This window comes from Falco naumanni, chromosome 2 (assembly GCF_017639655.2).
Source record: "Falco naumanni isolate bFalNau1 chromosome 2, bFalNau1.pat, whole genome shotgun sequence".
NCBI lineage: Eukaryota > Metazoa > Chordata > Aves > Falconiformes > Falconidae > Falco > Falco naumanni.
The window spans coordinates 19,200,775-19,226,929 of record NC_054055.1 but is presented as its reverse complement, the minus strand read 5'-3'; the positions used below and the strand labels follow the sequence as shown (position 1 = coordinate 19,226,929).

Below are 26,155 nucleotides of genomic sequence, written 5' to 3'. Positions count from 1 at the left end.
CTAACCCTCACAGCACTGAGGACAGCACATGAGCTCACAGAAGGTGTCACTGCAAACAGTCTAAGCAAGAAGCTCAGGGAACACATTAACCATGGCTGGGACATTCCTAAGCCAAAAGATGGTTTTCAGGGATGCAAAGCAGTATTTCTACATGCACAGCACGCAGTATCATTATGTCATTTGGATTATGTCAGCAATAACTTAAATCTTGGTAGCATGCCTTATTGCTGACACACTGTTAAGGTATAAGAACTATTATTCTGAAGGCTCATCAGCACAGAATTCTGTATCATTCTCCAAATCAGAGACAGACTGAAGTTGAGATATCTGTAAGAGCTATGACAGAATGGAAGGGGTGAAAGTATAATGTTTGTCTTTCCACAAAATGATATAAATATTCAAGGACAGTGAGAAAATTTTCTCTTAAAACAAACAAGAAATCTTGCATTCTTTCTTTCTGTTGTTGCTGAATCTGAGAACATGTAAGTTTAATAGTAAAAATACCTTTCTTCAGCAAAACCTATCGGATTATTTAAGTGTAGGCAGCCACAGTTTACTAGACATAACTGACCAGTCATTTCCAAAAACTTTGTACCAAATAGTGGTACAAGCTACCATAAGCTTTTACTAAGAGATGAAGTGTTTTGAATGGTGTTAGGTTGAGCACTGTTTTCGTTAAACATGGTTGCACATTCTAGCTCTGAAGTAACAAGAGGCTAATTGAGGAAACAATATCCCTTTAGTCCCTTTAATTTAAAACATAGGTGCCTACGGTTTTGCTGAATCTTTTCTATAAAGGCTTCAGGAGCATTCCTAAATGTGTTAGTGAGCACCAGAACATATGTTCAATGTTCTACTAGAAGAATCTGAAAAGCAGGGCAAGTTTTGACCAATAAGGTTTGGAGAGTACCTATATTTTAGATTCTAAATTTAATTGTCAATTTTTTGATTAAGACATGAACACACTTGAAAGTTTGAGTGTGGGGCCAGATGTAATATATTTTAACCTGGCAGCAAAGACATGATTGAATGCCCTGCGATGAATGCTAACACACCTCTGTTCTCTGGTAAAGAAACACATCCATCAACTTTGTAATTATTTCTGTAATTATTTTCAAACTCAGGTAATTAAGCCCAGTCAATATAGCAGAACTGGTAAAAATCTGTACTTTTTAATGGCAATGAGGAGATACTGGCTAGTATCTCAATAGTATCATTTTAGAACAATAGCTACTGCACGTAAGTAGCTTAAGTGCAAGATTATTCACCTTCATTCTATGGGCTTTTTTCCTTAAACTAGGTCTCCTTAGAAGTTTTTATTTTTAATGTCATTTTTAGAAGCAGAAGACTTAGGCTATCTCTCTAATGTTACAGCCAAAGTCTGAAAGTAGTAAACATAAAAAAAAATCCTCTGAATTCACGTGCTAGATTTGTACACAGAATTTGAAGTGTCAGCAATGAAGGGATCATTTGAACAGCTTAGAAGTATGGGGTTAAAACCAGGTCTTAATAGCTACGTTCACTTAAAACAAGAGTTCCTGACTCGGAACTCCTGACAGCAGTTAAGTTTCAGTCTGTCCATATGTTCATGCAGTCATTTTAAGTTTTCAGGACTGTAGTTTGCTCATTATGTACATCAGTTTTCAGAAGTCCTACAAAAGTAAGTCAGCAATATTTAAGGACTTTAATATTTTTAAATTATTCCTCTTAAAATTGAGAAGAGTGCTTTAAATCAAAATAAAGTCTGAAAGATACACACAGTGTGCAATTATGTTCATTACGTGGTTTGAAATGAAAAGAAAATCCTCTCAGATGTGATTTCAGAAGTATCTAGAGCACAACCACTGAATGCACAACAGTTACTAATAAAACAACCAAATTCTCATGTCATGCTTATCACAAATAGAGAGAGACAAAAAATGACTACCTACTATTTGAGAATGGATACTTACCACTTCCTCCAAGGCAGCACTTCTTCCAAAAGAACAAGTGAGGTGTGCAAGGCAGTTAACAAATGAAGAGAAAAGTTCATTTGGAATGGCAGTTAAAATATTGCGAGGAAATACAGTTATCAGGTTGCTGATAATACTGGAAATTCCCACTGCTTCAGAGTCTTCTATTTCAATTCTATAGATAGAAACAGCAGTTAGGTTTTGGCCATTAAGAAAAATGCTAAAAGTGAATTGATTTTTTTCAATACGTTTTCAATCAATAAATCTACATCATATTACTTAAGCACCACCTGCTTTAAACTGCTTTTTCTGAATTTCAGTAATCCAACAGTAAACACAAGTATACCCAGAAATAAGCAAGCCGTGCTAGTTCTCTACACAGATACGCTACAGTCCAAACTGAAGATTAAACGATGCCATCTAAATTTAGAGAGCAGGCATACATACCCATTGATAGTATTCAGTAATCCCTCAATGAAGTGTGCCAGGTAATCGACTTGTGAACCTTCATCGGGAAAGACTGGCCCGTGCAAAGATGCCAGCTGTGCCAGACACTGTAATGAATCTTGGGCCATATCTGTATCTTCTCTGATTTTTCGATGTACCTTTCGGGAAGTGAGATAGTTAATAATACACGAAAATAGGGTGTTCTTACAACAGTCACATGGTGCTCAATCCAAAAGAGCACACACCAAAAAAAGCTTACTATAACTTCCATTCAGTCTGAAATGCAAGGGTTTCTACAGCTCTCTAAACCATAGTAAATATCAAGATTGAGACTCGGCTCACAAAATTGCAAGCCTTGAATTAACTCACTGAAACTAACATTTAGTTAAGTCTCACCTACACGTTGAAAATTGAACTGTCTACTGAATGTTATGCTTTAAAGAGAGAAACAGATGTCAGCCAGTCAGACATACTGCTCCTTCTAAAAACAGCAATAATGACAGTCATCTCTATTATGCTAACTATGCCTAGGCAGCGGAGTCTCGCTAAAGTTAGTCAACAAGTTCAATCAAGATTATATAGATGCTTCTTTAGCAGAGGTAAACACTGAAGACATACAAAAATGAGTGCATCACTTCCTTGGCAACACCCTTACATTATACAAGGCCAACAGTAATCTTCCCACATTTCTGCAAACTGTTATGTCATTACTTCTGCTGGTAAAACTCGCTAGATTCAAATCTTACTATTTTTTCACATACTTATTGTAATTGTCAAATATGGATTTAAAGAATTTTCTTAGGCTTGTGCCTCTTATTTTGTCACATAAGACTTAATGAATGAATAAATAAATAAATAAATAAATACAGGGTAGCTTTTTCACCCAGAAGCAAATTTAGGTAAATTATTCAACAGTATTATACACAAAAGTACCTTTAAAACACTAACCAGTTCTCTGTGGCATCATAGTTGCAACATCACCCAACTCATAACTAGTTGTATTAGCTGCACAGTTAATCTCTGAAAGATCAAACTAGCAGGAGAAACAAACCTTGCAAGAGAAATTCCCCTCCTAATACACTTCCCACACTAAGCTGAGATTAGAACTGAAAGCGCTCTCTTTAACGTGGCAGTCCTGCCAACTTTTGCAGGGTTATTAAAATTTCTCAGATCAGATAAATGAATATAAATTACTACCATTCACTTACATTACTTCAAATAGCAAACTAAGACTACAAGCCTCAACCATTGCAAATCAGGAATCTAAAACCAAAACTGACAGCATACTGCCCTGGCTAGCATTCATTCAAAAATAATCAAATACAGGCGAGTTTTGGTTACTATTAAGTAAAATGCAAATGTATTAAAACAATTCTGCATGCTATTCAAAACATTATTCTAATCATGAATTAGTAATGGTAAACCAATCAAAGAAACAGATTATCTAATTCTGACAATTTCATACTATGAAACGATGAAGGGTTAATATGTAAGCCAAAAAAGTTATTTGCATGTGGAGGTTCACAGCTGACAGTAGCAACTGTCTGGATAGTCTAGACAGCTGTTCAGATTGTGTGTAGCTGCTAAGAGTTCTGCCAGTGATTTTTTCACCTTTTCAAAACTGCTGGAACAGATAAACTTGCAGTCAAAAAAAACTTTAAAAAAATTAATCTAATTTATCAAAAAATCCTATAAAGGATAGACATGTATCCAAACACTTATCAGACAACTCTCTCAAGCAGCACGGGAGAGTTAAATTTACTTTGCCTACCAACATCTTCATCCAAGTTTTGAGCACATTATTTCTCTGTTTTGCAAAAATGAGAATAGCCTGAGAATGCTGAATTCTCAGGTCCCAAGAGATGTAATATAACACAGCACAGTAAACAAATATGTAAGCCAATATATGTTGCTGCTGCAGCAACTTCTAGCTGAGCAATGACTACAAACTTCTAACAGTTGTAGGAAGAAAATAATACTGGTTTTAATATCATAGTTTAAGTTATAGAAATAGAGTATTACATTCCCCTCTCCGAACTCTACTCTTCCCCATCCCTCCTAACTTAATCTATTTTAACTTGTTTGAACTTACTTTATGCCGAGGAAAGAGATGAAGAATTCTGTATGCTGAAACTGGCTAGAAAACTGTAACTACATTGCTTATTTTCAGCTGTTCCGTTGAGCAAATGCTTTAAGATCTGCAAACATACTGTTCATTTGATCTTTTTTGAGAGCCATTACACCTTATCTGAAAGATATACTCAATTACTGCTCACCACACTGTTTCATTTGATGTATACATGTCCAGAAGTATTAAATGTAAAAAAGTTTAGATAACCACACACCTTTTCCTTTTGTTAATGGTCATCAATTTAAAGCAATTTATAGGCAATACACACATTTGGTAACCTAGGAAAAATACAACACTTCTGTGTGCTTTGATAAGCAAGCTGAAGTTAACGGAATCAGTCCTACCTGATGCAAAAGGAAGAGTCCAACAATACAGTTCTAGCACAGGAAGGAGCTGCTTTCCCTGTGGTCTGGACTATGAAAGTTGAAGAAAGAAACTTACTGTAAAGAAAAGCTCCATAACTCTGCTGTCCAGGAGGGTCTCACGCCAGGATTCTGTTGGCTTTAGCATCACATTTTGTGAGGATTCAAACATAGCTATATAATGTCTGCCCAGTTATCTGGTGTCAAGGTCAACAATAACATTCCTACTTGGCTTTAAAAAAATCCTAGATACAACAGGATCCATTCAGAAAGAATGTAATGGAAACAAACTTTAAGCCTCTTCACATACACAGCATAATTCATGCATGAGGCCAAGGAATAAAAGGTATTAAGTATTGAAAAAAAGAATGCTCCAGGAATGTTAGATAACAGTTTGATCATAATTATGAGACATACCATAGTGATACGATCACTTTGATAACCAGAGTGTCTAATGTGACACAGCGAGAAGGGAAAAAAGCAACCGCAATTAACAGGTGTTAAAATTTATGCAAAATAGGAAATCATTTTCTAAAAAATTTTCCTGGCAGCTTTTAAAAAGGCCTTACGATAGCTAAAGATAGCTCACTGAAATCCATATCCTATTTTTCTAAATAGCCAAATATGCGTCACAGAATGCAGATATGTTAGCCCTGCATTAATCTACATTTTTTTTAATCACACAGTGAAGAACAAAAGCATAAGGCACCACAAGGCATTGTCATACTAAACACGTTTGTAAGAGACACATGAAAAATGCACACATCATGAAGCCACGATTTTGCTGCACTCATTTTACTTCTTGCCATGTGTTCTGGCATAACTTGATTTACAAAATTCTGCAAGTGCTCTAGTACAGAAAAAACAGAGACATGAGCAAAAACATTTAAACAAGCAGGTTACATTTTTTTGTCAGTCCAATCATACAGAAGAGTACTTAAAGATTTTTTAAAGTGTCCTTCTGTGACACCCTCCAACCCAAGTAGTAGTAAAACTGCTTCAACTCAGCAACTTAACGTTTTTATTTGTCTTTTTTAAACCCTTCATTATTCTCTCTGATCCCTTTCTAACCCATTCAAATAAGTAACAGCACACTCAGCTTCATGTAATTTACTTACTGATAATGAACTGCATTAACTTTTGTACTGTAAGTCATGAGATATTATACAAAAAGGCATCTCAAAACGTACTTGTATGTCTAGAAGAATGGTGCCATTCAAGAAAGCAGACCGCTTAACTTTTGACGGGCTTTAAAAGAACAATATATAAGCAAACATCTAGCTTGATATGAAGAATTGTGGCACAAGGCAGGATGCACAATTTTAGTTTATTTACACTTATCTTCCGAGTTCTGCCAAAACCAAAAATTCCTAACAATACTGTGCAGCATCACATTACAAAAAAGCGACTTTTTCCACGGCACAGTACCAAGTGGACCTCCACTGGTGGTATGTGTCCAGAACTGTTGTCAGCACATTATAATGCATGAGAACAATCAGGGATTTTCACATTTGTGCAAAACAAAACCAATTTCACCATTTTCAAAAATATCAATGTGTGTTGAACCATACCAGATCTGCATTATTTCAGACGAGGAAAAACTAAAATTCACAGAATTGTCTATTTTACTTCCATCTGAAATACAGGCATAATTTAAGTGATCAAAAATGGTTCAGTTCTCCCAGATAAAACAAAAAAAAAGTATGGGCATGAAATTATCACATACAAGCATCCTTTATCAGGAGTAATATTACATATTTTTAAAAAATAAAACTAATTTTATATGGCAAATTAAGCTATGTTTTTTTCCCCTTTTCATTTGGAACGTTTTAGAAAAAACAGTGATTTAAAATCGTTCATCGACAAGAGTGTCCTTTACTGTAACTCTCCAATAAATATATCAAGAAATATATCAAGACCAGAAGATGATTATAGATCTTCATCAGTCTTGGAAAATCAATTTGCTCTTCGCTACTTGAGTCTTCAGAGAGGACCAGCTACATAACACTTTTCACATGGAATGAAAGAAGAGCTAGTTTGCTGTCACTATTTTAACAAGCCTCAGTATTTAGCAGCCCTATCCTGTTATTTTTAGTACCGATTCTCACGCTAATGGACTGATGACACATTTGACAATAGCAGATTTGTGGGTAAAATATCTGTTCAGTGAATAATACAAATTACGCCTGCACCCATCATGGAGATCTTATACCCATTTTGCATCACGTACTAGATATATGCAAACAAACGTCAGCATAAATTGGCGGTGGAGATGCTTGCTGCCATGAAATACCTCAACTTATTCTGTGCTACGGTTCAGCCTTATTAGCAGCAGTCCAGTTATGCCCAACCTGAAAAAAAGTGGCACTAAATTACCTAGTACATGGGTACAATGTACTATGGGATATGTCCATGTACCATGTACAATGGGACAAATGCAGTCTTCATTACCAAAAATGAATTTACTTCTCAATACTTCTGAGGAAACAAAAAGTACAGAACCAGTGCAACACTTTTTTGTAAGCGCTCAAGCTATAGCATAGACATGATAAACATACATCAGTCTACTATGCCATCCTGGAGGGGTCTGGGTAAGGTTTTTTTGTTTCTTTGTTTTTTGAATGAAAAAGTATCACCAGAAGTGGTTTACAATCAATACGAATGCTTGTAATGTTCCCAATTCTACTGAAAAATTAATAACCGTCATTACAATTCACTTTAATGACCTGGAAATCCAAGCTAGGAAACAGCTACCAGAAACATGGCAACGTTTCACCCAGTTCACAAGACTTAGGACACCAATTCCTAAAGACTAGAAACTTCTGCTTGAATCAGAACGGATTATTCAATAAGATGTAAAAAGCTCTACCGAAAAGCATAAGAATATAACCAGATACCTTAATGTATGATAAGGCTCATATGCTAATTAGTGTTTAGAGAGGAAGAGGAAAAGACCATAATGTTTAAGACAGATTTTCTTTTATCTTGGCCTAAATTTATGTACGTAGCCATTAGCTCTATGCTCTCTTGGTTTTGTTTCATGAGCTGAAGCAATAAGTAATCCCTTTTAAGTAATTTGGAAAAATAAAGTTTACATGTTTCTTGAAAAAAAGAAAATTAAAGATAAACGTAGTTTTCCTCCCACTCTTTGCCTCTCTCCTAGGAAGGGACTGACAGGTGAAGATGAGTATCAAAATATTTCATATCCTAAGGCAGACATAAGGGATTGTAATGCTTCACTTCAGGACTTCCCACAATTTCCAATATCTGAGAATGGATCCCATGGTCTTTTTCCTAAGACAGGTAAGGCTTGCCCTTCGACAAAGCAGTAAATTAGGAACTCAAAAAAAATCAAAGCTGAGATTTCCTCTGCTAGACCCCCATTCACAAATTTGTCCCCAGGAATGAAGAATAACTCAAATGGAGGGAAAACTTCAGGAGTGCAAAGGCCCAAATATCTTAAACACTATTTTAATCACTTTACCTTTGTTGTTTAGAACCTTTCTGGAGAGTGTTGTGTCAGTCTTAGATTTGTATCTTACAAATAAAAAGCTGCATTAGAAAGGTAACTGCTTGGAAATTTGACATCCAGTGTTACAACGTTAACACGCTGAGTTTATTTGGATTTCTAAAACCTCCTCTGGCTTGCTATCTAGTCAGCCAAGCACATGAGTCTAGGAGCAGCTGCCTAAGTGATGCAGAGGCTTGCTGCCCCCTATGGAGAAATGCTTCACAGATCTTTATATAACTGACACTCAGCAGAACGTATCCAGCATTCAGAAGAAACGTATGCTTAGACATTTAATTATTAAACACGGGTATTCTTAACTGCCATGAGAATGAAGTAACTACTTTGTGTTGGAGACACTGGACTCTGATTGCAGCAACAGGCATAGGAAGTGTAGAAAGACCCAAGCTAATTTTAAAACTGGCCAATTCTGGAGCCGCTAGCAGTGTAACCATACCAGTACCAAGGCCCATGTTGACCATCCAGGTGGATTCTGAAGCTCCTGTCACAATTTGCTTCTATGGTTATACAGCTAATAGTATGCAAGCTGATCACTTTCACTTAAAGCACCTATACAGAAGAGACTGCCACGCAAATGCAGCTCCAGAGTCACACCTTTCCACTACGTACTGGCTGCAATCTAGGAAGCTGATGACAAGTCACTGTAAAACTGGAAACTTAAAACTGCTGAGGCAAGACAGCAGAAGAGGAAAACGCCTATATATTTTATCAGTTCCCCTTATTAAAAAGAGTCATTTACTGGGTCTCCTTTCCTGTTCTGACATTAATGCTTTTAAGATGCTCTTACATTGCAAGCCGATTCCAAAATTCATTCAGGACAACCCAAATGATGAAAGTAATTGTTAAGAAGTTCAGTATCAACACAAACATGTTTGGTGTAATTATGACCAAATTCAGGGGATCTGTCCATCTTCTTGGCTTTGCCCAACTTTGTTTTAAAAAGTTGCTAGACAGGATTGTCAAGAAAACACATAGTACTCTGGAAATAACTTGTAAACATCAGGGATTTCAAAGTCAGGTCAGTTTTCACCTGATTGATAGGTCTGATAAAAGTAAAATGCAGCCCCATCTTGCACTTTTCTTAAATACAGGTATTTTAACTACATAAAATTTTTCTTTCTATCCCAAGCAATAGCCAGGATAGTACTCCAACCCTTCATCTTTCAGATAACAACAGAATGCTGTAGCAAATACTGGATAATTCCAGGCTGCTAACAAACAGAAGGCCTAAGAAAAGCTCAAGGAAATTGTGGTGTTGCTCTACAGAAATGATTGAACCTGCACTTTTTGCAATAAATCGAACTGGGGACCTCAACCTGCTAAAAAAGAAGTTTCCAGCCAGGTGGTTCCCTGCTCAGTATCATGCTTATGGGAGGTGCTAAAGGCAGGATGCTTTTTCAGCAGCAATGTCAACCTGAATCATCCCTCAAAACAAACCTCAAGTTTCCTGGAGCATTCTGTGTGTTTCTCATGCACTTCCATTATGCATAACAGATGATATCAATCTGGGTTGGACCAAGTTCAAATCTTGAAAGTCTGCAGAACTACATAGCTCACAGGATCTCCCAGAGAGGTCTCATTCTGGCTTGAGGCTTAGAAGACATTTTCAAAACAGATATATGAAAAGCTTTGTTCATTTAATTGCGTGGCTAAGGAACACACACACTTAAAAAACCCCAAACATTCAGATCAGACAAAAGCTTCAGTCAGTTCATACAATTGCCACTGCACCATTAATCTCAATGGAACAGCAATGACGCACATTAGTGGAGTGCATCCCATTAGGTTTACATAACCTATATTTTAAATCCAACCCCCTATTCTACAGTTGAAAATTTGCCAGCTTGCCTCCAAGCAAGCAGAGGCACCAAATAGAAATCAAGAAACTACAGCTCAGGTTTCTCTTTATTCACATACTATAGAATCACAGAATCATTTAAGTTGGAAAAGACCTTTGAGATCATCAAGTCCAACTGTTAACGCAGAACTGCCAAGTCCATCGCTAAGCCATTCCACTAAGCACCACATTGTGTTTTTTAAACACCTCCAGGAATGGGGATTCCACCACCTCCCTGGGCAGCCTGTTCTCTAATCCACGGGTTACAGAATAAGGGGTAAGTAGTTGTATGACAGCTCCTAACGATAGATAACAGACACCTTTTTATAAAGGGGAGACAGCTGGACAAAAATCTTATATTGTCTTTAAGAACTTTTGTATTTGAGGACATTCATCTGAAATTGTTAGAATGTGTCTGCTGACAACAGAGAAATCCCAAGAACTGAGAAATATCTCTAGAGGTAAAAATATAAATTATAATTACACCCTGGCTCCACAGGACATGTATGTCCATGTCAAGATGAATTAAAGCCCAGCAACATTCAGCTCCTTAACTGGAGACTTTGGACAATCACAGTGAACTAGAAGTGAGATCCTTGAAGGCACTCTTGTAAAGGAAAAGGCTGTACCTCTTAGTACTGATCACCTGTACCTCCTTAATTAGTCAAAACATTCATCTAAGAAAAGATGCAGTTAAAACTAGTTCCATCCAAGTAAACAACATTTAACAGTGCTGTAACAGCACTGAAAAAAGAAACTCTACAGAAGCCAACATGCCAGAACAGACTACCATACATTCTTAGTGCAAAATAGGAATCCTATGTTACTATCACTGCCAACAATACTGCCAAAACCCTCTGAAGCATCCACAAACACCAGGTGAACTAATACCTTGAGGCAGCAGATAAAAGTAACAATAGATGATTGCCTGTGTGTTAGAAAATGAAATGGAAGAAATGCATATGACTGAAAGGAATCCTCCTATGTCATCATGTCCTGCTCTTCCTATTGCAGGCACAACACCCCCAGACACTTGAAAAATACAAAGTCCCAAATTGAAAGTAGTCCCAGCCTCTTTTCTTTCATTGCTCCAATGAGGTGGCTATTCCAGAACACATCTTTCATGCTAGCAATAGACAATACAGGCTTACTACAACTCTTGCATTATGAATGGTGGCAGCATTGACCAAGACTGCATTTAGCGATGTGACACATTCTAAGTTATGCTACAACAGCACAAGAACTCTTGAAAAGTGATCTCTCTTGATGCAGTTCGCACAACCTGGTGATTTAAACAACATGCCTCTTGGTGATGGTCACTGTAGAGTTAAGGCACACTTACGCTACTTCCTTTTTTGGGAGGTACAAGAATCCTGCTAAAGATTACATACAAATGCTGCAGATTACTGTTATGCTGCAGGGCATACTGAGAATCAATACTATCTTGCCAGGGGAAATACCAAATATAGGAAAAAAGATTTATCTGAGGATACAACGGATCATTTTACTCTATGCTTCCAGTATTAAATTTATGTCCGTTGCTTTGCCGTATGTAAAGATTTGGAAAGAAGATACCGAAAGGATACCAACTGATCAATCAACACAGCAATTCTTACATTCTTATGTAATGTGCTATCTATTTAGAAACCACAGCCAAGTTAAGTTTCACTGCCCATGAGCTAACAGCCAACAATTACTTTTAAACCAGGCTTATTAAGGAAGGTTCATGCCATAACACAATAAACATGGTGCTGCAAGCCCCAACAGTTACTGAATCTTCATCAGCTAAGACCCGCATTTCTCAAGGACAATTAAAGCCATTCCAACTCCTGTGAAAACAGGTTGCTACATTGAGGAGGAAGACCCAAGCTGGTGCTGTAATTCTTACAGCAAAATGAAACGTCCAATGGTAGAAAACAAGACGACAATATCAAGTGGAACAGAAGTTATGTAAAGATTTGAAATACTGCCATGTTAACAACATTCAGGGTGGTTCAGACTAAAGGTTCATCTGATCTCCAGGTGCGGCCAGAACTTGTTTAACAGATACCTGTAGTATCTAAAGTAGGCCAAACAGCAGAAAACATTGTTCAACTTAAGTAGCAGTATGGCTTACTTAGCTGTTTCAATGAACACTTACTTACTAGCACCTACAGACTAAATCACTTCCTATTATATAGAGGCATGAATGAAAGCTGGAACTCCCAAGGCTCTACATCTTGTTTGTATATATCTGTCCTGGTTTCAGCTGGGATAGAGTAAATTTTCTTCTTAGTAGCTGGTGCAGGGGTGGTTTGAATTTGGTGTGAGAAAAATGTCGGTAACACACTGATGTTTTTAGTTGTTGATGGGTAATGTTTATAGTAAGTCAAGGACTTTTCAGTTTCTCAGGCCCTGCCAGCCAGAGGGCTGGAGGGGCACAAGAAATTGGGAGGGGACACAGCCCAGACAGCTGACCCAAACTGGCCAAAGAAATATTCCATACCTAACATAGGACAGTGTGTTCAGTATATAAACTGGGGGGGGGGGGGGGGGGGGGGGAGGCGGGAGGCGGTTGGCTGGGGACTGCTGATCATTGCTTGGGGACCGGCTGGGCATCGGTCAGCAGGTGCTGAGCGACTGCACTGTGTGTCACTTGTTTACTTGCCTCTCTTCCCTTTGGATTTCATTTCTCTCTCCTTCTCCCTCCTTTTCATTATAACTGTTATTATTATTGTTCTTTCATTTTTATTTTATATCAATTATTAAATTTTTCTTATCTCAACCCCCGAGTTTTACATTCCTTTCCAATTTTCCTCCCCATCCCTCTGGGTGAGGTGGGAGTGAGCGAGCGGCTGCGTGGCACTTAATTACCAGCCAGCGTTAAACCACAATAACATCTAGTTCCACCAGACTTCACTTTCAAACTGCAACCAGATCAGTATTTAGGAATACACAGAGGTTTGCAGAGAACAAGACTAAAATTCAAAGGAAACTACCACTGCACAACACAAGAGCATTTCCTTTCTATTTAAGATTACAGCTTAGGGAAAAAAAAGTGTTCACACATTATTTGAATTCTTACAAATCTCAAATCCTCTTCCAAAAGCTTTTATAAGATACAATAATTTGACTCCAGTCTTGGTCCTGTAGGCATACGCACTAAATTCCTTTTTGGACCCCTGCCAAATCACTTCAGTGATTAATAGGAGTGCAGTACTTATTTTTAATCCATGGCACCTTCCATAAAGACAATGTAACTGGTATTCTGCGATGTGAACCAAGGAATAACCAGTTTTAAATAAGTTTAATTTTTGAACAGAATCAAGACAACAGAAACACACAGATATTGCCTTCTGACTGTCAGACCAGAAAAGATAATCAAATCCTTTACAGTGGATTTGAAAGCAACATCAAGATTCATGCAGTATAACTTAGCAGCAGTTTCAAAGGCTTTTAAGAAAAAAAAGTTTATAAGCCAGCTTAAAAATTTGGTTCTTGGAAAGTTTGCTGAGCATCTTAAAGATGATCTTGCTATTAAAAGAGGCACTGTAATGTTTTAACTGCAAGTGCTGTCTCAACCCTCTATTAAATAGAGAATGTGATTATTTCTACAACATTCTTCGAGCCCATTTTTTGGACTGAGCACTCTTCTATCTTTTTTTCTTCTCTCCCTCACTAAGACTGTTTTTTCTTCTGATTTCTATTTTCTCCTCTACTTTCCATCTCCATCTTTCTCTGGACTTTCATAATCAGCACACATCACAAATGTCAAAATGGGAGCAGTGGTACCTGCCTAAAAAGGAGATGCCATTTCTTCTCTCAGCTAACAAATACTAGAGTGTGTAATAGGTTTTCTTTGATCTGAAGAAAAAGTATATGACCATGCTCTTTTATGGGGCATTGGTTGAGCATGCACATTCCTAGATGATGGGGCATTTACCTGCCCCCTCCTCCTCTGAGGGAGAAAATTAGGACAGATCAGATCTCTGCACAAAAATTCAACAGAGCTCAGACCTCTTCACCATTTGGCTCTGCACTAAAACATGTTACACTTCTCTCCCCTGCACCAACCAGACAGACCATCAACCCATAACTGAATTAGCTTTGCCTTTTATATCAAATACTTCAAAACTTTAATGAAGAGCAACAGCAGCTTCTGTATGTAAGCATCTGTTAGCAGGGGCGACCAAGAGCACTAATGGAAGAAAACATAGATCAAGGATATATAAGGAGATCTGTCTCTCTGATTATATAAATATAAGGCTTGTAAGTTTTACATTTTTCTCTCCTCACAAAGACTTCACTTATCACCCAGTAGAAGTCAGCTGAAATAAAGGGCCTGACATTAAAAGGATATAATTTGGAGGAAGGAAGTTCCAGCTTAAGACCTGATTGGCTAGTGCAAGATAACGCTGAAACACTGAAGACATCTGAGCACTGAGGTTTTCGCGTCTGCTGAATTCCTGAAGTACCTCTACTGTGAGCATGAAGATCTGCCGCAGATCGTCCTCCTATAGTCAGGACGAACATAATATATTAATAGAGTCTCTCAGTCACTAAAATGTTGATTAAAAATAAATACTTTTCTAAAGAGAAATTAATTTTCTGTTTTCACCCTGTTTTTCATTAAAACACAGAAAATATTCTGAAGTTGTCAGTCGGAACACACCCCGCACTTTTGCCAGAATATTGTGTATGTAAAGAATAAGATAAGAAAACCCACCTTTCTCATATATGCTAGTCATTAAAAGAAAAACTTAACAATATGTTTTTAACAGCTGGTGGAGGAGAGAGTTGGTCTTTGGCATGAAAAAAAGGTTGGTAAGTTGTTCCACAACAGTTTAAAGCAATGCCTTCAAAAACATTTCTGCCCGGCCAAACAATACATCTGAGACAACCAGACTACACCATCTGCAATAATATTTTTAAATACATAGCTCTCCTTGGCTTTAAACCAAAGCTATATTTAAGACTATCATTGTTCCACAGAGTATTCGTTTTGTTTGCAATTGGTAGCCAAGGAATTAAAAGAGTCCAACCACATAAAGATCTGTAGCTCTACATTCATAAAATGGGCAAAAGGGGACCGCACCTTTTTGATAAAAAGTTTTTTAAAAATACATTATCAACTTTCCTGAAGTAGCCAGTATCTGCATTTATAATATAATATTTGTCCTATTAAATGCTGATAGGCACACACTGTACCTGAATGCACTTGGCACAAGAAAGTACTTATGCTTCTCAATATTTAAATTTTGGAAAGACAGGTAGCAGATATTGATACAGAACTAGTTTACCTGAAATATACGTTTACAGTTACCATGGAACTCCATGCTTAGTCCAATGTTGCTGGTTTTACTTGAACTTGAGAACTCGCTCAACAACGCCGTTAAAATGGAACAGGCCAAAGTTTGCTATAAAAAAAAAAGGGGGAATAATATAACTAAGAGATGTCCAATAACGTAATACCACCTACGTTGTTCTTAAATTTTTTATTAGCATTTTTCTACGACTATTACTTCAGTTTCTTCTAACACAAACTAGAACAAGTCAAACTTTCAGGAGTATCTTGGGTGAACCATCTCTGGAATCATCAAGGCTCCATCCATACAAAAGAAATTAAAGTATCCGAGCAATATAAATGCTAGCACCTGTGCGATCATCACTACAAAATGGAAATAAACTTACTGCAATCCATTCCCCAGCCTTGCTGCTTACTTGCTCTCCCTGTGCACAGGGCTTTCCAGGTATTAGTTTCATGGAAGATTCAGTTTCCACTTATTTCTGTTGATCTAATAGTTCAGGTCACTCTGAAGTTTGTTTTGGCCCTTCTTTGCATTTGCTACACTTACCATGTTGATATTTGATCATGATTAAAAGTATACCACCAAAAGTGAGAAAAACTAGTCAAAACCACCTGTTTTATGTCAACACACCATCTATTACATCTTTTCCTTCTCCCCCACCAAAACAAACAAAAAAGAATACACAGAAAGCTCTGATGCTTGAAAGCTTTTAGATACTTCCCTCCAAAGCACAGCATCCACAAGCCTCAGAAATAACCTTTAAAACCACTCTGTTAGAACAACATCTTTGAAGCAATATAAAAATTGCTGAGAAAAAGGCCCATTAATGTTAAAGAGACAGATCCATGAAGACTGAAGGTTTAAGTATCTTTTTCTTTCTCAAAATTTAAGGTAAGGTAAATCAAATGCTTATCCAGAAATGCAGCTTACAATCCAACTTTCCTTTATGAAACACACTGCTCCAGCCTTTGTTGCTGGTTTTTGTACTAAAAAAAAGCTTTTTTTCCTGATGCCAAAGTCCAGTAACCATCATCACCAGTTGTAATGTATTTTTTTTTTTACTAATCATTACACACAAAGGGCAGTAAATATCATACAGTGGAGATGCAAGTCGTACTTTAGAAGTGTGCCATATACCACTGTAACAAGCACAACAGCAAGTTTATACCATTGAAATGAAAACGCTTTTTGTTAAAGAGATGTTCTTAACAAAAAACTTCAAAATCACTGGCTATCCTCCCAGACTGTTTGGAGCCAAGGTGCCAGGGATGGACAGAGGGATAGGAATTGTTAAAGGGTCATGCATGCCAGCAAGTGTCCAGGGGTTAAACAGAAATATGCACACTACCTCTGAACACCCGAAAGATTAAAGTGGAGATGATACTATTTATGCAAGCTCATACAACAGCTGAGACCAGTGCCATCCACCCACCAACTGCAACATCTTTGTTCAGAAATGCCTCTGAAGTCAGTACCTTGACCCCCCAGACAACTAGTTATCTTAGCCAGTATACACTAAATTAACATTCTTACTTGCCAAATAAGTCCCAGACCGATCAAACACAGTGGCTTTGTGATAGTATATGGGTTTTCTCTTCTACTGTATAATAAAGCTGTACAGCAGACCAGCATATTGCTGATCGGTTGATAAATCCAAGCTTTCCCATTTTAAAGCAATAACTATTTATTTCAAGTGGACTATTTCTCATCTACAGTCACCACTGTCACATGTCACATATGATAAAAGCAATGTTTAGCCAGCGAAAAACAGCATCACACTTTACTCCCATAAAAGTGCAATTTTGTCAGTTCTATATTAGACTTAGAAATATTTCCAATTAGCTCAAACATTTCAGTATTTTATTTCCAAATTTCTGTGTAAGCTATTTATACAATAATTAATTATTTAAAGGAAACCCAGATTTGATCCAATATAAAAAAAAACCCTCAGTGCAGGCTAGCACTGAGTTTTAAATCCAACATTAGAAGTTCCATATGAAAATAATTAATCTGAGTGGGGAAAAAAGCCAAACTATAAAAACCCAAAAAATCTGAATTTGGATCTAAAACAATGCTTCAGGTAAGAATACATGTTTTTTAAAGGAATACTGCAAAGTTGCCAGAGCACACTGCCCAATTTCATTATGTGCCAGGAGATGCAGAAGTCTCACAAGGCTCTCTTAATACTTTTAAAACACAGGCTTTTATTTGATGCTTGAATTACTGACACACTGATAGTTTTCAGCTCGGAGAAGCCATGATGGAAGGACATCATTAGTTGCAATTACAGATCTGTACAGTTTGATGCTCTATAGCATACCACAATTACTGTGTGGTATTAATGACTACAGTAGTACAACAGCCTGGCTAAAGCTAAGCTGCTTCTGCTTTATCATGAAAAGGCCTTCACACCACGCCACCATCCAGATGACCACAGGACAGGCAGTGCAGTGATGCAGACTACCTATCACTTGCAGTTGGTTGCCTATTACTGGAGAATAAATCAGTAAGGTTGAATGACAGGTAAGGAGCAATAAGAAAAAAAATAAATATGTTTGTTTCCACTGTGATTACAAACAATTAGTATCAGCTGAAATAACAGATATTTTCTCCTTCCATTTTCTCTACTTTGTTTATATGGTACATAATAATTCATGCTTTCTGTCTGGATAGTAATGTGCTATTGCATGGTAAGACTGTGTTCCAGATTTTTTTTTGCGTGCTTCTGATTTCAAGGAGAAATTTAAAAGAAAGGTTAAATTTTATGACTGATGGTAAAGAAATCTCTTCAAAGATGTAAAGGGCAATGGATGCAGCTAGGGCAACGGAATCTGCTCAGACCCTGCTAAAGCAGCTTGAACAGTGACCTGTCCCCCTGACTTTAACGAGAGCTATTTCAGCTAGTTTTGTCATCAGTACCTGCTCTGAGCATGAAAGCAGCATAATGTTACTAGAGATTTACACACTTTATTCTCCCCAATAGCCTAGCTCACAGGGAACATCAGGCCACACTACATCCCTTTGCTTTCCTCCTTCTCACTGAATTTCCAGCATCCCACCAGTTCCTTCTCATCTTGGTGTTTCAGTACCTGGGGTGCAAATCCTGCCCCATTCCCTCACCATCCCAAGTGTGCTGTGTGCATTACAGGCACATCCATGTCCTCCTGTGACTATCTACATCTGCACTTACCCCTTGAGTCCATGACAAATTGTAAGTACTCCCACATATCCGGGTCAGCAGAGCAGGAGAAGACCAAAGGTAAGATACTGGCCACTAATTTACCGCAACAACAGGCTGAGGGGAGATTGCTTGAGATCAGCATCCTAGAAGGCAGGTGCCAGCCCCCAGGAGTTTAGCTGACAAGAGCAGAGGAACAGATCAAGACCTGCAACCTGCCCTTGCAATGTCAAGCATTTGCATAAAGCTGCACACAAAACCACTACTGCTTCCCAAACCTGCCATAAGACCACCGGAATTTTTAGATTGTGGTGCATAGCAGCAAGATTGCCATTTTCATATGAATATTAACAAACTAATTGGCTCAAAAGAACATGTGCCCTGCCATCTATTGAACTCTTCTGAATACACAGTAATACTTCAGAAATTCTGGAATAAAGCTTTAAACTTTAAGAAAAGTAAGATTTTACTTTAAGAAAAGTAACTTTACAGAAGGTTAACTACTAATACTTTAAAATCCATTTTTTTAAATTTACACATGTGTTCGGTTTCAAGACATTAAGTTCTTCAACACAAATGTAGGCTACTAGAAGAAAAGATTTCAAAAACATAGAAACAACAACTTCAAGTAAACCAATACAGTTGTGCTCTGTGAAATAAAAATTACTTCCTCTTACACATAATCAAATTGAATGCACATAATACATAAAAACTTCTAGGGTGAAAGTGGGTTTTTTTGTTGTTTTGTAGTGTGCTTTTTTAAAGGTTTTTGCCATGCCACAGAAGAGATTAACAATCCAATTTAGTAATACCATACAGTAATAAGTAGAAAATGCACGTGACTCTGGGCATCATATTAACAGTCAGATCTGAATGTCTATTGCGCAGTAATGCCATTAACTTCATACCAGTAAGAGTACACCTCTGAACCTAGTTTGACTCACTCGCTAGCAATTTCACCAGTTCTGCCACAAGTACATACCCAAACAATAACCCCATCTAACAAAATAAAATACTTCTCTTGCCGAGAGCAGACTGCCTCTGAGAATAGCTTGGCACTCACCCCAGTTAGCTTTATTACCAGGAATAAACTTTATGAAAGATCGCTATACATAAAATAGACTCTCAGCTGCTCAAACAGAAGATCAATGGGACTTGTGATAAGAGATTAACTTGGCAATCAGACACCCAGTAGTAACATCGTTTTAGTGGTTTTCTTTTCAAATTACTCTAATAAAACACAGACCATGCACCATTTTAACAGCAAACAACATTTATATGTTGTTCATAAAACTCAGATGCAGAAGGTAAATGCAACTTATTCCTCCAAATGGAATGTCCCCTATAACAAAAGTTAAAGCCATAGTGTTTGAAGGGATTTCACACTTGTGCCTGGACTGCCCATGGAATAAGTGAACTGCTTCATTTGGGGGTAGTTAGGTTACAAAGCATCTGAAAGGAAGAGTTCAAGTACAGTTTAGGAAAAAAATGGACATGTGGTACAGCAGCTCTGAGGCAGAAAAACCAACAGAGAAAGCAGAATTAACTACCAACACCAAAAATGTTTCCTCTGATCTGAAATTCAGACCAGATATACAGCTAGGTTGTCAGAGGTTTGATTAAATCATTCATTTTACTACAAAACCTGAAGTATCATGCAATGCCCTGCCCCACCCCCCCGCCTTCTGCAACTGTCATTTAAACCTACAGAAAAAATGAGTAAATATATTGAAAAGAATAAAGGTCTTGCCTGAACAGAGCAAATCATACCATCTACCTTGTTACGTTAAGATCACTGCCAGGCTGAATATGCATTTAGAGTACTTCTTGTCTCCATCCATATAATGTAAACTCTGTTACTGAAACCAAGAAGCATTTAATAAAATCCTAAACCACCTAATTTAACTTGCACAAGAGCAGGAAGAATCAATGAGTAAATCTATCAAAGGCAGAATTTGCTGTGCTGCTCCTAGGTGATAAAATTCTGTAGTAAGAGTGTGTCAAAAGCAATTTTAGCAAGTGATTTTTTTAATGAAAGGCTTCCTTCTCTAACTTCTTTGAATAAGTACAACTGTATTTGCTAACATTTTTGGGGTATCTAAATTTACTAAATCTAAACTCCAAATGGAAAGGTTAACAGGATGGCCACAGGACCAAAAGAAATACTATTATGTACACAGAGTAACTGGGGGCCACTCACACTTTTCAACTCGTGAGTACTAGGGACAACATCCCAGGAATTGAAAGTTCCCAACCAAAGAAAACTAATATACGTTCTGAAGAAATATATTCAAGCACCAGGAAGAACCCACTGGATTTGCTCCTTCCCAAATGAGCCAACTGGTGGAAAAAAGCTGTAGAGCAGGGACAGAATGATAGGAATAGGACCCACAGCTGCAGCTTTGTGCTGTCAGCAATAAAGAACTGGCTAGGCAATGCACCCCTATCCTTCCATTCCCCCTCCGCCACTCTGCAAAGACAGACAAGCAGCACCAGGTTAACACAGCATCTACAGCAGCATAACAGGCAAGAGACCCTGCTTCCCTTCCCTGGGGGGAACCAGGCAAACCAAGCAAGGGAAACCCCCAAGGCTGAGCTGAGAAAGAGAAAACCAATTCCTCTGCGAATCACTGGGGGCCACAGGAAGATGATCTTGTGGCATGTGAAGCATGTAGTCTTTGGCCAAAGAGAGAAGGGAAGTAGCAGCCTCTACTAATAATGGAAGAGGTCCAGGCAGAGGTTGCTGGAGCACAGGGTGCAAGACATGCGTTTGTTTCTCTGGGGACAGGTGAAGCTGTGAAGCAAAAATCAGGAGGAGGGAAAAAAAACCAAACCGAAACTCATCCAAAAAAAGTGATGGTCTCAAAACCATTTATCTGAAGGAAACATATCCTTCTCCAGGTTCTTGTCTGAAAGGCACCAGTTGAGTCTTCATCCCTACATTAGCTGCATGAACAAATCCAAGACCTTCAATTAAATTCAAAATAATGAATAGTAAGGCTAGCTATGCAGCTCACCATCAGCATCGCCCAGCTTTAAATATACATCACCCTGACAAGTGCTCTTTGACAGGCAGGTGTCCCTTCTCCCCCCCCTTTTCCCAGTACTCATTCCCAGTGCCTTCTTGCCTGCTTCTACCTGCCACACTGCCAGCTATGCCAAATGAGCTGCATTACACGGCTGTGCTCCACAGCAGATCTGTTTAAAGGGCGGGGGGGAGAAGAGGTAAGGAGGGAGAAGGCTGGTTGTTTTTAAGTAGACTCCCACACAGATCTAGTTTATTATGGAATGTATATATTCAGAAAGGCAGTACTTCTGAGAGGAAGAGTGACTAAAGACCCAGCTGCTAGGGTCAATAAATTTCTTAAAGAGGCTTTTCCCTTCAAGCCTGTTTATTTGTGTGCCACCACAGTAATAAAAGAACTATAGGTGTAACACAGGGAAAGGCATAATCTCTTACTTCTCAGTGAGTCTCTGAAGCCTACAGGTGAGGGCCTCCACACCTGCACAGCTCATGAGGCAGGAGAATTGAGGAAATGAAGAGTCCTTGGATGCCATGCATAGAAAAGGGGGCACACATCTCTCCGCTGGATCACAGCTCCTCACTTCCCAGCCTGGTCTTTGAAATTGTAGCTCTATTGTGAATGATAATACGGGAAGCTACCAATTTCTAATAGTGAAGTTATTAAGCAACTAAGCTGGATTCTTGCTGTAGTGCATTTTTGGTAAAGTAGGCTCTCTTTCAGCTCTCTTTCAAGGAAACAGAACAAAAAAATTGCGAACTTTTAAAAGGCATCCTTGTTAATACAGCTACTAAAAAATACTTATGTTTTAAAGTTCTCTCACATTTTTGAGTTTTAACCTCATATTTGAAGTAGTTTCTGGATCCCTAAAATTCCAAGCCAATTTTTAACACACTAACTTAGGCATTTATAGAGCACTTGTCAGCATGAAGGAAACAGCTTAAACATCCTGGTTTACCATCTGTTTTTCATACTCAAAATGTCTCAAGGGCAGTAAGGTTCATAGGACAAGGTAATAATTTTATTAGACCAGAAGATACAGCTGAGGGTAGAGGGGGGGAAATAATATGTATGTTTTTGTCAAAATGAGAGTCTTTCCAACTCCTACCCTACCACATGAGACAGCAACAGCTAGACAGAGATCCAGAAGTAAAATTCCTCTTAAAGAACAGAAATAAGAACCATGAATATTAAATAAATGTGACTAGTTAACTATGCAGCCATTATTATTGGTATTTATTATTCATTTCAATAGAGATGAATGCCTAAAGTTCCACTTATTAATATTCCCTACCATTCACATGAAACCCACCCACAGCACATTCCTCAGCAGTTTCAGGTAACCTGGAGCATCTCAGTCTCCTCTCTAGCCCAACCATGAACACTGGGAACCAGAACAACAGATCTACAGATTTTAAGAGAGAAGGAACTGTTAGGACTCCGGAGCTTTTCCAGTAAGTTTTGACAAGTCTTCTTGCATATACAGAGAAATTTAGGCTTCATGTATGGAGCTTTGTATTAGAATACATTCTACTCTGCACTCATGATCTTAAACACAGCTTCTGTTGCTTCCCAGGCCCATGTCAGGTCTACAGCAGTTGGACCCCTCTGCATCTGACTGCCTGTATTCTGTAAGGAATCAAAGTGTGACCCATATCTTAGCCCAGTTTTAAACAAAGTCCATCTGATTGTGTTCACATGCAGACCAGCTCCTCCTCCTGGGAATCAATCATCTTAGCTGCCAGGATTGCTGTCCTTCTGGCAGGGATGAAGGACAAACGAAATACTTCAGCTATGCAATTTAACACAAAAAGGCCAAGAAATTGAAGGCATTTACAGCTGAGAACTTGGCCCAAACAGTTCTCCAAAATCTTGAAATCAGCAACAGAAAACATGTATTTTTCTGCATTTTAAGAGCATTTTAAGATCTTCCTATGACACTGCGTCTACTGCCAGAACCTCTGTTCTCCACCAGAGATGAAAGTTTTGAAAAGAAGTCCTGAAATTGCTATTGGAGGAAGATTACAGACTCCCCTTCATGAGCAGGAGGATGGCTTGTATCAATGTTACAGGAGGAGCCAGGAAAAACAAAACCAGGAGCTCCAAAGCTAATCCTTTTCCTCCCGGAGGATTACTACCCTAACTTATTTATAAGTTAATAGGCAGCCAGACCCTCTGCAGTTTGCTTTCCCTCCTCAGACAGAGTTTTCTTCCACAAGATCCATAAAGGTCCATACTGCAGAGAAACAGCAGCAGGAGCCAAAGCTCCAGGTTCAAATCCTGGCTCTAACCACACATCCTTCCCATCCCTCTAATATTACCTCTCCTTAGTGCCCCATTACTTCCTTAACACGTACACAGTGTTCCACTATTAAGAGAGATTACTCAATACTAAAGTAATCTTTTTCACCTCCTGCCCACTTTCTTCCTCTCATCACTACTCCTCTCCTCTTCCTTCCAATCTCCTTTTCATTTTTTCATTCTCAACAGTTCACCTATTAGTCTTGTCCATCTGCCACGACATTATTCATGTACCTTCAAGTTCCATCCTCAAAATACACCCATTTCTAAAGGTATTTTTAACTATCACTGAAGAAGTTATGGTATCAAACATATCAAATACTGCAAAAGGACACATGCAAAAGACTCAAGACCATCTACAGTCACTGCTGTCCTTATTAAACCAACCTTCAGGACCTGACCCTGACAAGATGTTACTGAAGAGTCCCAAAGATTTCATGCAGCATGAGTGCTTAACAAACACAAAGCTAGTACAGATGTCTGACAGGAACTGGATGAAGGGTTGCAAGGAATGGAAAAGATTAAGTATCTACTTCATTCTTGTAAGATAAAGAGGGGTCAGAGTCAGCAGAGAGGAGAAAGCAAGCAGGAAGAGGCAAGAGACCATTTCGCTTCTTAAAAAAGGACCTTCTCTCAATTACAAACTGCTGTAGAAAGCCATTACCAACAGGTAAGAGCCACATTTGTGAGCCTTAAACATTTTTAAATATGAAGTGATCTGCTGCTGACTCCATATGTTACTTCCCAGCTGCTGGAGTGAACCTCAGGTAGGAGGACATAAATGGGTGAGCAGCAGGTAAAAGGAAACAGGGAGCAGAAGTCTGGGAAGGATACAGAAAGTGACCAAGAGACTCAACAGAGAATTAGGAGTCACAAAAGATGAGAAGACTTCTGAAGCTTGAATGTACAAGGCTGGAGGCAAGCGTGTACATCACAACACAGGAAAGATGTGTCAACAAAAAGTAGGAGTCAGGGAGGCGCAGAGGGCTGAAAAACATCTTCTGATGTCTCCCAGCACTCAAACCCCAGCCTCCTCCCTGACTTGGATGGAGGCGTGTTTTTATAACTGATACAAATAACTGTCCAGTGAAGTGCAGAAACATCTGTGATGCTGCATGGCACCATCCTGAATCTTGAAAGCAGTACCACTCCCTTAGCTTCACACCATACGCTGAAGCACCCTTAGCTGAGACTCCACAAGGCAGCTGCACCATCGTGGTTCCCCATGGCCTGATGGGCAAGGCTGACCGCTACAGGGACATGAATAAAAGAACACCCATCCATATTTGAAAAGATAGGTGGATAGTTCATTGTATGAGTTATTTCATACAACCTTTCAAAATTATACACTTATACAAGAGGCATGCCCTGAACCCAACTCGGAGCTCAGTTGTGACATGCTAACACACAGCTTTATTATGGCTTATTATTGCATATACCAAGTCCTGGGTCACATGAAGCTGTGCCAGTACCAAAGTTTCTCTTGCAGCAAATTCTCAGAAAATTACAAGAACACTTATGAATGAGAACTATAACATAAAACCTCATACATATAAGGGAGCATGTGTTTATAAGCAGCTTGCCAAAGACTAACAAACGTATACTGTGCCTTACAGAAAAGATGTTCCAGCAGCATCACGTGTCTACTGATTTTTTGCTAGTAAGTCAATACCAGAATAGAAAACACCATTATATACTCAAGACATTTTCAATACCATTTGTAAAACTTGAGCACAAATACTTTGGAGAAACTATGGAGAAAGTACTTGTGAAGAGACATGGATAAACGGAAATAAAAACATGAGCCAAACTTGGTCTTTGTATGGTGGCAGCAAGCAGAACGTGGAGGAGAGTGAAATATTGCCCCTTCCCCCAGCCAGAGCTGTTCTGCAGCAAGCCTGGGATGATATCCTCGGAGCTGGCAGCCTTAGGTGGCTGAATGCTGTGGTCAGTGTAGTGTGTCCGTGTACTAGTGCATGCACAGAATACAACTGTGTAAGTTGGACTGTGCAAGAGCTGGTTCAAAGCGAACTTCTCCGTCAACATCCAGGTTTCCATTTACTCCATTCTTGTATCTTTACAGAAAAATCGTACTACATAAGCATAC

At 38.5% G+C, this 26,155-nt stretch overlaps 1 protein-coding gene across 1 annotated transcript in view; it reads right to left on the bottom strand.

Annotated features, from left to right (window-relative positions):
- Positions 1-26,155, bottom strand: part of XPO4 (exportin 4) — a 76,666-nt gene that overhangs the window by 21,784 nt on the left and 28,727 nt on the right. The window contains exons 5-9 of the mRNA XM_040583529.1: positions 15,538-15,654; positions 14,598-14,751; positions 4,972-5,084; positions 2,400-2,557; positions 1,953-2,127 (exon numbers count right to left, since the gene is read on the bottom strand). Coding sequence (XP_040439463.1) covers positions 1,953-2,127; positions 2,400-2,557; positions 4,972-5,084; positions 14,598-14,751; positions 15,538-15,654 — 717 coding nt within the window. The remainder of the gene's footprint in view (positions 1-1,952; positions 2,128-2,399; positions 2,558-4,971; positions 5,085-14,597; positions 14,752-15,537; positions 15,655-26,155) is intronic.